The sequence below is a fragment of the Hemicordylus capensis genome, chromosome 6 (assembly GCF_027244095.1).
Source record: "Hemicordylus capensis ecotype Gifberg chromosome 6, rHemCap1.1.pri, whole genome shotgun sequence".
Taxonomy (NCBI): domain Eukaryota; kingdom Metazoa; phylum Chordata; class Lepidosauria; order Squamata; family Cordylidae; genus Hemicordylus; species Hemicordylus capensis.
Genome location: NC_069662.1, coordinates 5,327,596 through 5,342,757, shown reverse-complemented (window position 1 = coordinate 5,342,757; position 15,162 = coordinate 5,327,596). Strand labels below are relative to the sequence as shown.

At 56.4% G+C, this 15,162-nt stretch overlaps 1 protein-coding gene and 1 long non-coding RNA gene across 5 annotated transcripts in view; one reads left to right on the top strand and one right to left on the bottom strand.

Moving 5' to 3' along the window:
- The window catches only part of ACIN1 (apoptotic chromatin condensation inducer 1), a 35,191-nt gene that overhangs the window by 13,676 nt on the left and 6,353 nt on the right, over positions 1-15,162 (bottom strand). Inside the window, exons 4-8 of one of the 4 annotated variants that reach the window (XM_053260274.1) lie at positions 11,622-11,710; positions 10,220-11,479; positions 7,084-7,317; positions 6,813-6,925; positions 2,671-2,809 (exon numbers count right to left, since the gene is read on the bottom strand). In XM_053260274.1, the coding sequence (XP_053116249.1) occupies positions 2,671-2,809; positions 6,813-6,925; positions 7,084-7,317; positions 10,220-11,479; positions 11,622-11,710 (1,835 nt within the window). Of the gene's footprint in view, positions 1-2,670; positions 2,810-2,906; positions 3,380-3,422; positions 3,886-4,423; positions 4,741-6,812; positions 6,926-7,083; positions 7,318-10,219; positions 11,480-11,621; positions 11,711-15,162 lie in introns of those variants that run through there. The other 3 variants (XM_053260275.1, XM_053260277.1, XM_053260276.1) reach the window with 3 other exon arrangements.
- LOC128329318 (uncharacterized) lies at positions 11,640-14,749 on the top strand. The gene is made up of 3 exons (XR_008309616.1): positions 11,640-11,776; positions 12,676-12,840; positions 14,458-14,749. It is a non-coding gene; the product is annotated as an uncharacterized LOC128329318 (long non-coding RNA).

The following is a 15,162-nucleotide window of genomic DNA, read 5'->3' as shown; positions in this document are numbered from 1 at the left end:
CACCGGTGCCTGGCAGAGTCCCATAAGCGGTGGGGGACTTTGTGGGGTTGATGGACTGCAGCTGGAGAACTGACTTCACAGTGGGGCAGCCATCCAAGCAGCGAGTGGAGACTGGCCCCAAAAGTCCTTTTCTGGAAGGGATTCCAGGTCCGGCGGCAGCAGGACAGCGACGCCAAGAGAAGTCCTTGATGGCAAGAGGACCACCACTTTTTGGAAAACCTGAGTAAACAAAGTCCTCTTAGGCGACACTTTGCGACTCCAGGAACTCTGTGGAGGCGGAAGTCTTTGACAGACGGTGGAGAAAACCAGGGCTTGCAAGTAGGCGGCAAGGTTTGTGACAACCAGCAACTTGACACACCAGAGACCTCGAAAGAGAACTCCAAAGACGAAAGGCCTCCAAAGCCCAGTCCCCAAAGCAACCAAGGAACCACTGGGGCGGGTCAGGATGCGGGAGCTGAAGAGCATCAGTCAGGAGCCCCCTTGAGGCGCTGCGGAGGGCCAAGCGTGACGGAGAACTGGCACAGACGCAGGAGACGCTGCAAGGTGGCTGGAACTCCCAAGGTGGTGGAGGAAGTTCTCCCAGCTGTCTCCTCTCAAGGGAAGGAACCAGAAACGATGGCCACCATTTTCTGCATGATGGCGGAGACTTCACAACCAGCGCCAATTGCTTTTTGTGAGTAGAAGGTTCTACAGCAGGACACCGGAAGTCTCTGAAGCTGGGCTCGTACCAATGGAAGCCTTGGAGTGGTGGCAGAGACCCTGGGAACGCACAGCAGAGACTCGGCTCTCCCAAGAGCAGGGAACAGCACCGGGCGGTCAGCAGGAGGCCAAGATGTAGCAACAGCAGAAGGTCTCGAGTTCTTGGAGCCAGCTCAAGTCCATGAGACTCCCCGCCAGGCAGGGTTCAATTCTCTTGGATTCCGGAGTTTTAACTAGGAACCAGCAGAAAGCAGGCATGGTTCTGGGAACGAGATGGAGCTTTCGGACCCACAGAAGAGTACCAGAGGATCCAGGAGACCCACGGAGCGTGTGGGACTCCCAGAGGCACGTTCCTTTAGCAGAGAGCTCTGCTGGTCCAGAGGTGGAGGACCTGGTGGCTGAAACGGTGCCAGGAAAGGCTTCTCATGGGCAGCAGAGAGACGGTCTTCGAACCTCTCATCCACCTCCACAGGTACCTGCCTGTGCAGCCTGCTCAAGGACGCCCGCGCTCTCTCTCTCCGGTTCTCTCTCTCTCACTCTCTCTTTCGCACTCCCGGTGGATTGGAGCCTCTTTAAAATGGGGATCAGAACAAACGAGTCCAGAGGAGAACGTCAACGGGGTTGTGGGGGAAGCTATCTTTAGGGTGGGGGGAAGCAAGGCCTGGCCCCACCCTCCCCTCTTCTTAGCGGCATGAAAAGCAGAGTCTGGCGCGCGAATGTGTTTGTGTCCCCAAACAGCCCTGCCCGGCACCCAGCCCCTTTTCACAGAGTAGGAGAGAGGCCAGGTTCATACACTGGCTCAGGATATGACAAGTCAAATCTTGGACAATATGGGGCTGGGAGGGGGGTGGGCAACATGAACCTTTCAATAAAATGACATTCAGCAAACAAATTATATTCGGCCCTCCCCAAACCAGGGTCTTTGTTACCCAATAGCTACATTCACAGGACATGGGGCAGGAGGCTGGGATTATGGGAAGGGACCCAACATATGGCTTGTAATTTCATGGAGCCACTGTCTCTTGAAACATTTACACCAAACACTGGCTTGAGACAGAGAGCTACATATTGGGAGCTAAAATTTAGAATTCTAAGCTCAGGCTATTCGAGTTGTACACCATTCTGCATCCCGTGTAAATTAAGCAAACTGAACAAATGTGCATAATTTCTGTGATTCTGCTTAATTAATTCTACAATTTTTAAACTCCTCTGCATCACTTATTTTGGCTTTGTTAATAATTGGGAGGGGCAAGGGGCTCTGCAGCAGCTTGAAATCCTGCCTCCCATCCAGCACAGAAAGCCTTCTCCAGCCCCCGCTCTGGCTTCACAGAGCTCCACAGGCAGTGCCCACCAACCTTCCAGCCTAATTACCCAACCATAAGGGCTAGAAACTCAGCTCTTTTTTGTTAAAAATGAAAGCAACATTTCCCAGGAAGGCGAACTTCATGCCTGCTCTTGCATGAGCTCTTTCTGAGCTCTTGGGGAATCACGACTGACGCAAAGCCTTGGTACAAGGCCCCTTGCATTCAAGGTGACAAGGAACGAGAGGAGGGTTTGGGTGGAACATCAGAAGCTGCCTTCCACCGAGTCAGACCATTGGTCCATCTAGCTCAGTAGGACCTACCCTGACTGGCAGCAGCTTCTCCAAGGTTTCAGGCAGGCCTCCAGCCTTACCTGGAGATGCTGCCAGGGACTGAACCTGTGACCTTCTGTGTGCAAAGCAGAGGCTCTACCGCTGAACTATGGCTCCCTCCCCAATGGGATGCCAAGGAAGAGGAAGACCCCTCTCCCACCACACTTTAACAGAGCACCCAGCTCTCGCTGCAGGGGTCTGAGACCCACAAGTGCCTCCGCGTGCCCCTGTGCGCCTTCCAGCTCTCCAGGCCGGCCACCAGTCCTGCCCTCTCCTGGCTGCCACTACGCACCCCAGGGGTCCCCTGCCCGTGCGCCCAGGGGAGCCCCACACGCTACCTCTTTCTTCTCCTCATCTTCGGGGCCCGCGCCAGGTCCAGAGGGCTCTGGGGATGTGTGTTCATCGGGGCCCGGCTCAGGAGCCTCGCTCTCTGGTCGGGGCTCAGACGGCTCCATTGGCACCTCTTGCTTCTCCTCGCTGCGTGGAGAGAGGGAGAGAGGCGGTCACTTGTGGCCAGGGCCTGGCAGGCACGAGGGGCAGCCCCCCCCCCACACACACACCCCGCCCGCCGCACCTGGAGGAAGCAGGGCTGCTGCTGCTGCTGCAACATGCACCCCAAAGAGCTCCAGTCACCACAGCCCCATGAAACCACCTCAAGATGCTTAATGAAAGGCGGCATGAAAACGGAACAACAAATAAAACGAAATCTTCGCCCACTGGGCCTCCGGGGAAAGCCTCCCCTCTAGCTGCAAACCCACCCACCGCCAATCCCTGAAGAAATGCATCCCCCTCCATCTAACTCCGGCCCTCCCAAACTTCAGCCACCCCCAAAGCCATCCTCCTCCTCACTGCACCCCAGCAAGGCTGAACTTGAGCCACAGCTCTGCACTGGAGCGGAAGAAGATGCCCGAGCATGTGCAAAGTGCCTTTTCTTCACCTACAGAGAGGCCCACAGCCAGCTCTCTCACATCTGGGGTGAGGGGTCAGGAGACAGTGGTTTCCAAAGCAGAGGGGCAACCTCTTTCTGGAAGCCAACCACTGCACCCCTAGGGAGCAGCGGATTTCCAAATTGCGAAGACCCATCACAAACCCGGCTCCTGTGGACACTCTGCCACCCAAACCGCCTCCCCAGAAGTGCTGCTCTAGGGGTTATCTTCTGCCCGTCCTCACGCAGCCCCACAGCCATACCCCCCACCCCCACATCAGGTGCCCTGCCCTAAAACTGCTGGATCCAAGGAGGATAAAGGGATGACAGGCACAGAAATAAGAAGTGGTGAACAAGGAAGGAAGGAAGGAAGGAGGGAGGGAGGAGTGAAAGAAACACACATGTGGGATTGGGGGCGAGGGAGAAAAAGATCAAGGAAGAAGGACAAGAGAGAAAGAGGGCCAAATGAGAGGAAAACCACCCAAAGGGGAGAAAGCAGGCATGTCTCTGCAGAAAGAGCGGGGTGTGTGTGTGTGTGTGCTGGCGAAGAGACCAGTTTCCAAGGATGGAAGAGAGAAAGGAGAGAGGGAAAGATGGACAAAAAGCGAAGGATGCAGCAAAAGGAAGGCGCCTGCAGGAAGGGGGGCCGGAGGGGTGAGGGTGACCCTGTCAGAGGCAGGGAAGAAGAAGCAGCAGCGGCGGCGGCGGGTGTGTGTGTAGATGACAAAGCAGGGGGGAGGGGGCCTGGAGGAGGAAGGAAAGCGGGGAGGGGGAGAGAAAATAGATGGCGGAGGGGCTGGTGGGGGAGGGGAGCAGCGAGGCAGAGAAAGGAAAGGGGGGAGGGGACGAATCCGGGGAGGGGGGGAGGGAGCGCAGGATGCGGCCGGCGGGTGCGGAGAAGGGAAGGCGGCCGGGGGGGGGCGGAGATGGGGGGGGGAAGCGGGGAATGGCGCAGGCAGGGAAACGTGGGGGAAGGGAGGGGGGGAGAGGGAGGGGAGGGGGCGCGGAATGAATGGGACCGGGTGGGGGGAGGCGTCGGCGGCCCCGGGAGTGGCGGGCAGGGCGGATGCGGGGCGGGCAGGGAGGGGGGCGCGAGCGGGTGGATGGCGCGCTGGCCGCCGGGCGGAGGCGGCAGCGGGCGCTGCAGGCCGGGCCCCCCGTCTCACCCTCCCTTGCTCTCGGAGAGCAGCATGGCCGGGTCCGGCCGCGGCTCCCTCCGCTCCTCCGCCTCTAGTCCAGCAGCAGGCGCCGCAAGGACGCGGCGGCGGCGGCGGCAGGGCCAGGCGGGGGCGGCGGCACAGACGGCGGCAGCAGCAGCAGCGACAACGGCGGCGGCAGCAGCAAGACCGCACCGGAGAGGCTGACGGGCGGCGGAGCCATCTTGCCGCCGCCTTCCCAGCAGCCCCTGGGAGGGGAGAGGAGGGAGGGAGGGAGGCTGGAGGGGGAGCCGGAGCCGCAGCAGCAGCATCGCCCACCGCGGACAGAGGAACTCCCGGACACTCACTCCCCGGCGCCAGCAGAGATGAGCGTTCGGCCCCCGCCGGGAAGCCCAGCCAAGCGCGCTCCTCTTGCCCGGCGCCTCCGGTTACCCTGCGGCCAAGCACTGCCCTGAACAGGCGCAGCTACTCCCAAGAACATCCTCACCCGCCCCGGCCTCCCCCCAGGGCCAAGCGGATGCCTCCCGGGCCATCTGCTGCTGGTAGGATCATGCAGCCGACTGCCTCTGAGCAGGGAGGCTCATCAGGGCCATACAGTATCAGCCACCTGAGAACCATCTCTTGACAGACTGATCCTCCATCACTTGGTGGAAACCATGCTTCACACTATGCATAATTAACGTCTGGAACTCGCTGCTACAAGAGGCTGGGTGGCTTTAAAAAAGGAGGAGCCAGGCCACCTAAGGCTAGCGGCCATACCCACATCTTGTGGCAGTGAATTCCATCAAGTAGATCTTTTGCTTGCCATGAATTTCCTCCCCCCCCCCCCGCCCCATTTCAGCCGCTGACCCACTGTTCCAAAATTATGAGGGAGAAAAAAGGTCTCAATTTACTTTCTTCTCATCCTGGATGATCTTGTAAAAACTACCATGAGCCAGCCCTCTTTTTGTCTCAGCAAGGAAATCCAGGGTGCTGCAGTCCCTTAAAAGAAAGGGGCCTCCATCAAGGCTATGAGAGGGTGGCTGGCAGGCCACAAGCCCTATAACCAGCCCCCTTGCCTCAAGGAGGTTCATTCCCTTCCCGTGCGACTCTTAATGGATATCCTTACCCAGACTGGGATGGTGCCAAATTAGGACCCTGCCCGGCTTGGTCCCTTGGAACCCCACCCTGTTAATGGAGCCCATTGCAAGGTTCTGTCTTCCCCCAGGGATGGGCTTGGTTAAGGCGGATTGCGGCACAGTCTCCCAAGCAACTCTGACTAGGGTGGAATTGCTGAGTGAGTGCAGCTCCTCGCACGGTGAGCACTGAAAACCCATCGGACCGAGGGCTGGCTCAAGCGGGCACACCAGCAGAAGCAGCCGCCGCCGCTCAGGGGATGGAGAAGCAGCTCTGCTCGCAACCACTCCCTCCTTGGGGCTGATCTGGAGAGGTCCAGGACATCAAGACTGAGGCGGCGGCGGCGCTCTCAGAATCAGCACCGCCTGCATGCACAGAGAGTCCCAGCTGTTCCCGCCCCACACTCCAGCCAACTATCTGGGCCACACAGAAATCACAGCTGCACTGGTCGGCTGGTTTTGTTTTGTTTTGTTTTTAAAGAGCAACAAATCTGGCTGCCCCGTTATTAGGGCCAACCCAACTGACACAAAGTCCTGCTTGGGGTGTGGTCGTGTTGCCTTCTAGTTTCTCTAGCGCAGGGTTTCCCAACCTTGAGTCTCATCCAGATGGTCCTGGGAGCTTTGTCCAACAACATCTGGGGACCTGTGGCCGAGGAGGCCAGTTGTGGAGAGCCCTAACGTTTGCTGCTGGGTTGATCCTAATAAAGGATCTAAGACTAAGTTGCTCTCACCCGGCATGAGAATGTGGAAGAGTGTCCAGGACCAGTCCTGAACAGGGCCCTCACCACATTCAGGTGGGCACAGAGGTGGGCACACTGGTGGGCACACTGGCCTCTCCAAGCTCCTTGCGGCTGGGGAAGATGGGAGCCGTAGTCCTGGGTTAGTGAGCGCTGCTCGGCCTGAGCTAACCATGGTCGAACACTGCACGCAAGACCTTTCAAAACCAGGAGGAGTGCATCCTCGCCCAGGGTGTATCGAGTGGGGAAGTCGAGCTGGTTCAGCCGTCAGCCCTTTCTCCCGTCCCAGTCGTGAGGCACACGGCACTCTGCACGCGCTCTGAAGCACCCTGCTGCTGGTGTGTCCTGGGTCTCGAACCTGGGTCAGATCAAGCTCCCTGGCCCATTGCGCAGGACTGCCATCTTCTCACATTGCGGTCTGAGCTCCGGGGCTGCTGCCATCTCTGAAGGCTCCCTGCACAAGCATCTTGCCCTCCGGTGGTCCGGGGCACTGAGCTCGCCTCCCGTCCCACCCTCGCCCCCGAGAGCTTGGCCTTCCAGACTCACCTTTTGCTGCGCTGCTGCTGCTGCTGCTGCTGAGACGGGTGCTGGGGCTCTGAGACAGGGACCCCACTGTCTAGGCCTGCGGCCTCCATGGGAAAGGAGGGCTCTGAGCTGCCCTGTTGGGAGAGGGGGTGGGGATTTAGCAGGCAGAGGCTGTGGGGGGTGGGCTCACGTGCGCCACCCCATAGCCCCCCCCCGCTTCTAATGCTAGGCTAAAGGGGAACTGGCCCCCACCAAGGAGTTGCCCACCCCCCCAACGCCGTCCACTGCATACTCGCTCTGGGACTGCACTCTCCGTCTCCTGCTGCTCCTCCTGCTCCTGCTGGCTGGGGTATCTCGAGGGCTCCAAAGGGGGAGAAGAGGCGGCCCTTTCCTCTTCCCTGGGACTGGACGACATGTCCTGCTGGGCCTGGGGGCTGCTGCGATGCGGCGGGGTCTCCCCTCGGGGGGAGGACTCTTTGGTGTGGGGGTAGCTGGTGCTGTCCCTCGAGGCTTCAGGACTGCGGGACTGCAAGGGGAAAGAGACAACTCTGAGTCCAGGGGCTCCTGCTGGCCCAGCCGAGGAAGACGGCCCTGACATTTAGCAGCCGTGCCCCACACACCATGCTTGGGGGCATTTTAAAAGCAGCTCACAGTGCAACACGGGTGGGGGGCGGGGGGGAGACTAGGCAGCCAGGACTGTCCCTCCATTGAAGACCACGCCAGCAATGACATTTGCTTAGGGAAGAAACCAACAAGAACAGGGAAACGCTTGAGCCCCATTCAGACGTGCTCAGGGTGACAGAGCAGAAAGTGGGTAGGGAGCCCCGCCCCAGCGCTGACACTTACTCCCGGGCCGTGTCAGTCGCGGTTACGGGGGCATTTGGGTAAAAAGGCACACACGGTCACCATGATGGCTGCAGCTTCCAAGGCTGCCGATCACGGAAGTGACAGCCATCACGGTGACTGTGCGTGCCGCTTCCCACAAATGCCGCCGTAACCGCGAGTGGCAGGGTGAGGGTCAGCACCCGGGCGGGGCTCCCTACCCACTTTGGGGGCTGTCCCCGTGAGCGTCGCTTGCCTTCCTAACGTCTGAAGGGGACTTTGGTTTTTAGCTGTTGTCCGGATGCGTCCCAGCAGAGGCCATCTCAGGAGAAGCAAGCCAAATACCTCTTCCGAGATGCTGCTTGCCACCTGCAGTCTTTATTTAAGTACTTCTATCAGAAATCTCTATTTAGAAATTATATTAGAAACCTCTTCTAAAAACTCTACTGACTGCTAAATCAGGGGTATCTTTTGTGTCTTATCAAAATTATTTCCAGCTGAGAAACGAAACACTGCAGCTCTCTCAAGCAGCAATCTAGCTCGTGGCCTAGGCCTTTGGGGCTGGGTGTGCATGCCAAGGACTCCAGCATCTAAGGAAAGGTGCTCTAAAATCTGCCTAAGAAATCCAACCTCACCAGACCCAGAATGTGTTTTTAAGGACCCCTCCTGCAAAGACCCGGCCTGAAGCGTGGGCCTAAATTCCACTTGAGCTTCGGTGGGGCCCTTGGGCAGCGCAGGGAACGTTGCAAGTTGTTCAAGGCAAGCCTCGCCTTTCCACACAGCAGGGATGGCAGAGTCGGGCTGCAGGCCAGTGGGAGGCTTCTGGAGGCTGGCGGCATCTCGTTGGCCAGACTCCCCCTGCCCTGCTCTCCCCAGGACTCGCTGGCCCTGAGCGGAGAAGGTCTGTTTGCTTTGAGAAGCGGCTGGCCTGCAGCCAGAAAGAACGCCTTGCGTGGCCTGCCCCCAATTCAGACTGGAGCCTTTCTTCCCCAGGGATTCCAGTGTGGGGTGTGTGGTCAGGGCGGGGGGGAGGGATCTAGAGACAGAGTTCAAACGGCATGTTAGCGGCGATGGGCTTCTCCGACCTCTGTCTGAACACAGTCCCTGCCCAGAAGCCACGGAAGTCCCACTGAGGCAGCTGCGCTTGCTACCCAGAAGGCTTGCGGGGAGCCGGGGCAGGCTGGACTTCCTTCTTTACGGGCACCTGCTCTGCCTGCTTGTGCAGCAGGGGGCTGGCCTCTGGGCCTTTACCCAGTCTCTCGGCCAACCAGGAAAGGGCGACATTTAGCACGTCACACAAAGCAGAGCAAGGGGGCACATTTCCCTGGCCGCTGCCTCTGTGACCCCCTCCCTCCTGGCAGAAAAGGGAGCTCACAAGCCACTGAGGGCTTGGATATGCCCAGACACCAGTGTGGTGGTAGGGTGTCTGACTAGGGCTGGGGGGACCTGGGTTCAAATCCTCACTCAGCCATCAAGCTCAGTTACTATCTCCCAGCCACACAGGGCTGTTGAGGGGACAGAATCATACAAGCCCTGCTGTGCAACCTGCAGGAAGGAGGACGGGATGAAAATATAGAACAGCATTATAAAAATAAAACCTTAACCCATCACTGGTCACCAATTGAGTGTTCAGTTTCAAGGCTCTTTGAAACACCTGGCATATTGATCTTCTCTCATTTCCGGGTGTTTTTTTAAATAGGTATACACATATACCTCTTTTTTTAAAAACCCTTTTATAAATAAATAGGTCTCCCCCTGATGGATAAAAGGACTGGCTTGGCATAGAGGAGGACTGGTTGCAAATCCCTGCTTCAGCCATGAATCAGCCTCTTTCTTCCTCCCTCCCAGGGCTGCACAACTTCAGCCCCGCTGCAAGTGCTGGACCACAACTCCCATCATCCCCGTCTATTGGACACTGTGGCTGGGGATGGTGGGAGTTGTAGTCCAACAGCAGCTGGGGGGGTGAAATTGTGCAGCCCTGCTCTAACCCACTCTCACAGGGCTGAAAGGAGGGGGGATGAGATACGAGTCCTAAAGTAATGACACAACACTAGGAAGCACTAGGTATTGCGGGGCGGGGGGGGGAGAATCTTGACATCCCCCTCTGGAAAAAACCCAGGCTGGAATGGGACTATACCCCAATCAGAGTAGAACTCACAGTCCTAGAAGGCCAGCACAAGGATCCCATCCAAAAATCTGGAATATTGCCGACGTGCCTGATAGGGATGTGCACAAACCGGTTTGGAAGTCCGTTTCGGAGGCAGGGGGGTGGCTTTTAAGGGGCAGGGAGGGTGCCCTTACCTGCCCCGCTGGCACTTTCCTCAAAATCATTGCCGTGGGGCTGTGGCATCTCTCCCTGCAGCCCCAGTCACTGTCATACCGGAAGTGACAGTGACTGGGGCTGCAGTGAGGTACGCTGCAGCCCCACGGCAACAATTTTGGAGAAAGCACCTGCGGGGGAAAGTGGCGGGGCAGGTAAGGGCACCCTCCCTGCCCCTTAAAGGCCACCCCCACCACCGCCTCCCAGGAGTGCTGCCTGGCACATCCCTAATGCCTGAATCTCCAGCACTGCTGGAGGAGGCTCGACAGCCCGGAGGCCCACTCACCTTCCTGCTGCTCTCACTGCTGGAGCGGGACCTGGAGCCGGACTCGGAGCCAGAACGGGAGCGGGAGCCCGAGGCCCACCGCTTCCTGGCAGGCGACTCGGAAGAGCCGGAGCGGGGTCTCCTCGGGCGGGAGCGGGGCTGGGAGCTACTGCGGGAGCGGGAGGAAGTGGACGCTGAGGAGGAAGAGGAGCGGGAGGAGCGGGAGCCTCCTGGCCTGGCCTGCTGGCGCTGAGGGAGAGGCAAGGGAGATGGCGAGTGGCGGGGCCTGTCCTCTGGCAGGCCAGGGCTGACCGCGGCCGGAGCTTCCTGAGAGGGGGGAGACGGTCGGGAGAGCTGAGGCGGGGCTTCGTCTCCCGTGGGGCTGGGCCCAGCGGGGGCTTCCTTGGTCAAGAGAGGAGGCGGCGGCTCATCTCCCCCGTGGTCCGGCTGGGCGTGCTGTGCTTCAATGAGCTGCGGGGGTGACGGGGAGGCCTGGATGAGAGCCGCTGCGGCAGCCGCCGCCTCCTCCAGGGTCCGGAGGGCTTCTGCTGCTTCCTCCTGGTCTTCCTCTCGGGGGGCCTCCTCCACCCGCTGCGGGGGCTGCAGAGGGCCAGCTCCCCCGTCACCCAGGCCCGCCGCCTGCCCGTCTGGCGTCTCAGGGATGTCGGGCACCCCTTGCTCTGCCTGCGGCGTCACTTCCTGGGCTCTTCCTGCCTGCGGGGCTTCCGGGGGCAGAGCGATGGCCTCTGATGCTGCGGCTCCCACTGGCTCCTTGTCCGGAAGCCCCAGCTCCCCAGGCCCACCCTGTTCCTCCTGGGGTTCTTGTGCCACAGCTCCCTGGGGCTCTTCCCTGCATTCTGGTGCTGGAGGCCCCCCCTTCCCTTCCCCCAGGCCCTTGGGGGGAGGGAGAAGGGGTGCTGCAGCTTCGGCCTCCTGGGCGTCTGGGGTCTTGGCCAGGGCCTCCTTCGGCTGGGCCTCTAAGACAACGGGTGTTGCTGCCTGGCACGAGCCTGTCTCCTGGGAAGCTTGCACTCCAGGCTCAGCCGGCACTCCAGGCTCAGCCTGGCCCTTGGACGTCTGCTTTGCCAGCAGAGAGGCAGCTTCCTCGTCTTCTTCCTCCTCCTCCTCTTCCTCCTCCTCCTCTTCTTCCTCCTCGTCGTCATCCTCTTCCTCCTCCTCTTTTACAGGTGCCTGTTGTGCGATCCTCCGACTCCGAAGAGATGTTTCCCGCTCTTCGCTGACCGGGGCATGGACCCCTCCTGCAGTCTTAACAGCTCTGGCCTGAGGGGAAGAGGGGAAGTCGAATCACAGAAGGCCCACGTTGCCCCCCACCAACCCCTCCCGCTGCCTTTTCATGTGGCAGACACCATATACGCAGCCTTCCCTAGCTGATTTCCTCTCCCCTGCTGCCGCTGCCACTTACCTGCCTAAGCCGGGAGGAATGCTGCTCTTGTCTTCTCACTCCTTCTTCGTCAGGCTCTCCCCTCTCCCGGGACACGACACAACACTTGCCTACAAAGAGAACGAGACCCCACCCCAATCAGCTGGCTACCCGGGAATCAGTGATCAAAGCACCAGGTAAGCCCAGGTGGCTGTGGGGGGTGGGTGGGGGAGAAGAGGCATGAGGTCTCCCTCGACCCCACCTGGCTTGCGTTCTCGGCTCGCCTTCACCACACAAATATACAGCTCGGCTCTCAACAGGACCCAGCTGATGGCTCTGTGCTCCCTATCATCAGTTACCGCAGGTTAATTTCAAACAGAGCACCACCACGAGCCTGTGCATAGGAAATGTATGCAGATGACATCTGTAGGAAGGATATGTGGGAGATACTTTTATAGGGGATGTGGGTGAGACAGGGAACAAAGACGAGATTTGGAAGCATCAGTTCTTCCCAGGGACTCGGGCGTCATTCTGCATCTCCTCCGCCGGCCATTTCTTCTCCTTTAAGGAAGGTATTAAAAGAGAAGGTGGCTGATCCGCGATCCTTCTGGAGACCTAGGCAGACAGTGTCTTCCCTTTCCCTAGTGGTGGTGTTCTCCTCAGTGTGTGCAAGTGGCGTGCATGCGCTGTCCTGTTTTCCTACGCTGGTCTCCCCTGACCTTTCTGCATCTAGAAAGAGGAGAGCTGGCTCTGTGCTCGCAAGCAAGAATTGTCTCTTTGCTAAGCAGGGTCTGCCCTGGTTTGCATTTGAATGGGAGAATGCATGTGTGAGCACTGTCGGGTAGTCCCCTTCAGGGATGGGGGCTGTTCTGGGAAGATGCTTGAGTGCAGAAGGGCTGCTCTGGGAAGAGCATCTGCAGGCTTGTATTTAGAAGATTCCAAGATAGCGCTGGGAGAGTCTCCTGACTGCAACCTTGGAGAAGCTGCATGTGTAGACAATATTGAGCCAGATGGACCAATGGTCTGACTCGGTATAGGGCAGCTTCCTAGATTCCTATAGAAGATTATAATCACTATGATCTCCTTTCTGCACAAGAGCTCTGACTGGACATGAAGATCGGGAAGCAAGGCTGGAGAGGAATGGCTGCATTAACAGGGCAGGGTTTTAAGTATCGTCCAGCGCAATCCAGAGTCTAGAATGCTGCCAGACTGCTCCCTGGGCGAGTGCCTCTTCTGAACACAGACAAGTGTCAGGAAGCATGTATGTACCTGCCCAGGTGGGACACCTTCCCTTTTTTTATTGGAATCCAGGTATGCAGTGTCTGCGTCAGCAGTGAGCACTGGGTATGAGTGTGGGAGATGCAAATCCACATTCTGCTTTTAAGCACACGGGTAAGTTTTCTTAGCGAGAGGAGAGAAGAGGCAAAAGCAAGTTAACCCTAGTATAGCAGCACAGCTGTTTTAAGAGGAGGAAAACTTAAACAGGACAATCTGAACGTCTTCATAATCTTTTTTTTACTTCCGACTTACAACCATGCGAAGTCACAGTTTGTCTCAAACCAATATTATTTATTTTTATCATATTTCTAAACCGCCTGATATGTAAATCTCTAGCAATCTCAACTCCCAATAATGACAATTAATTGGTGGCAACTAATTCAGAACCTTTCATCTACTGTCTATAGGCCATTCATCACAATCTATGACAGAGAAACAAATGTTAGCAGTATCATACCTGGACCATACAACCTACTACAAGCCCTAGTTATATCAGGACTAGATTACTGTTTTGCACTTGACAAGCAGCCACCTAATGGCACCACGGAGAAATGCCTGACTAACAAGCAGAAGGTTGCCGGTTCAAATCCCCACTGGTACTATATCAGCAGCAGTGATCTAGGAAGATGCTGAAAGGCATAATCTCATACAGCACGGGAGGAGGCAAGGGTAAACCTCTCCTGTATTCTGCCAAAGGAAACCACAGGGCTCTGTGGGCGCCAGGAATCGAAATCGACTTGATAGCACACTTTTCCTTTACTTGATAAGCATTCAGGAACTTCAAGCTGTGAGAAGGTTGCCCAGAAGGAGGGTTGTTAACCAGAGCTAGCTTTGTGAAGCACACATGGCTCTGCTTCTGCAACCACAGTCTGCTGGTTCGTTTCACAGTGCAATTCAAGGTGCTGGTTATCACCTCTGAAATCCTAAGCAGCTTGGGAGCAAGATATGGGAAGAACTCCTCTGTCTACTATCATCTGAGGGGGCCTTTTTGAGGATCCCATCACCAGCTGGTTAGGCTGGTGGGGACCAGGAACAGGGTCTTCTTGGCAGCAGCACCCAGATTACAGGCAAACTCTTTGCTCAGGGTGCTGCATCTTGCTCCCTTGGTTTGTGTTTTGCATAGATACTTTGTTTGTTTAAACAAGCATTTTGCTTGCCTACTGTTTAGTCTAGGGGTTCTGAAACTTGGGTTTCCAGATATTGTTGAGCTAAAACTCCCATCACCTTCAGCCACAATGGCCTCTGGCCACTGTGAGCGGGACGGGAGCTGTAGTCCAACAACATCTGGAGACCCAACATCTGAAAACCACTGGGTTAGCAATTTGTGCTGTGTGTTTCTTTGGGGGTTTTTCTCCTACTCTCCGGGCTGGTTGGATTTGGATTTTCCATTTTATTGATCTCAAATGTTTTATTTGTTTATTGCTATTGTGGTAACTGAATCGTTTTTAGCTTCTGTAAGCTGCCTTGAGCTTTTTTTTTTTTTTTAAATGAAAAGGTAGGGTACAAATCTCTAAAATAAATAAATATCTTTGTCCTTTGTTACAAAAACTGAAAGGGCATGGCCCACCAATAATTGATATTCTCCTCTTGAAAACTGCAGGAATGAGTTTTAGTTATCCCCCTTGCTTGCAATGTCTCTGGTGGGAAGATCTGAGAAAGCTTGAAAAATGACCCTTGGTTAATTACAGCCACCTCCAAGACTGATTACGTTGTGCTGTGGCCTGTCATCAGTACCCTGAAACCTGGACTGAAGCCTCCATGCTGACCTGATCATGCCTTGTCCAACAGGCAATTTTTGCAGTGTGCCACCATACAGAAAAAGTTACCAGCTATTCCTTCAGGAAGTCCCAACAGGACCAAATGACTTCTCCTTATGTCATTTTCCAATTCATCTTGAGCTAATATACTTTGAGTGAAGCTCTCTTGCCTCAGAATTCTTTAACCCCGTATCTGTTGCTTTTCTACTTACTCCTTTTTGTCTTTACCCAAGCACCTATTTATTTGCCGGTTGATCTAGACTTTCTTCTCAGCTACACATTTATCTTATTTATATGTTGCACTGAAACCCTGCCTTCAACACAAACACCCTTGAGGCACCTTACAAAAGTTAATAAAAGCAGCACCAATAACCAAAACACCATCAATAAAACTGCACAAATCAAAACAGGGCCAACAGATCAAAACAGCACTCTCATTTTTCCAGCTTTTTGCCTATGGTTTTCTATCTTCTTACCAATTCACTTCCCAAACACTTTGAATTCTGAAACGCTCTTCAGTACTGTCTGTCTCTTTAGAATGTTTTCCC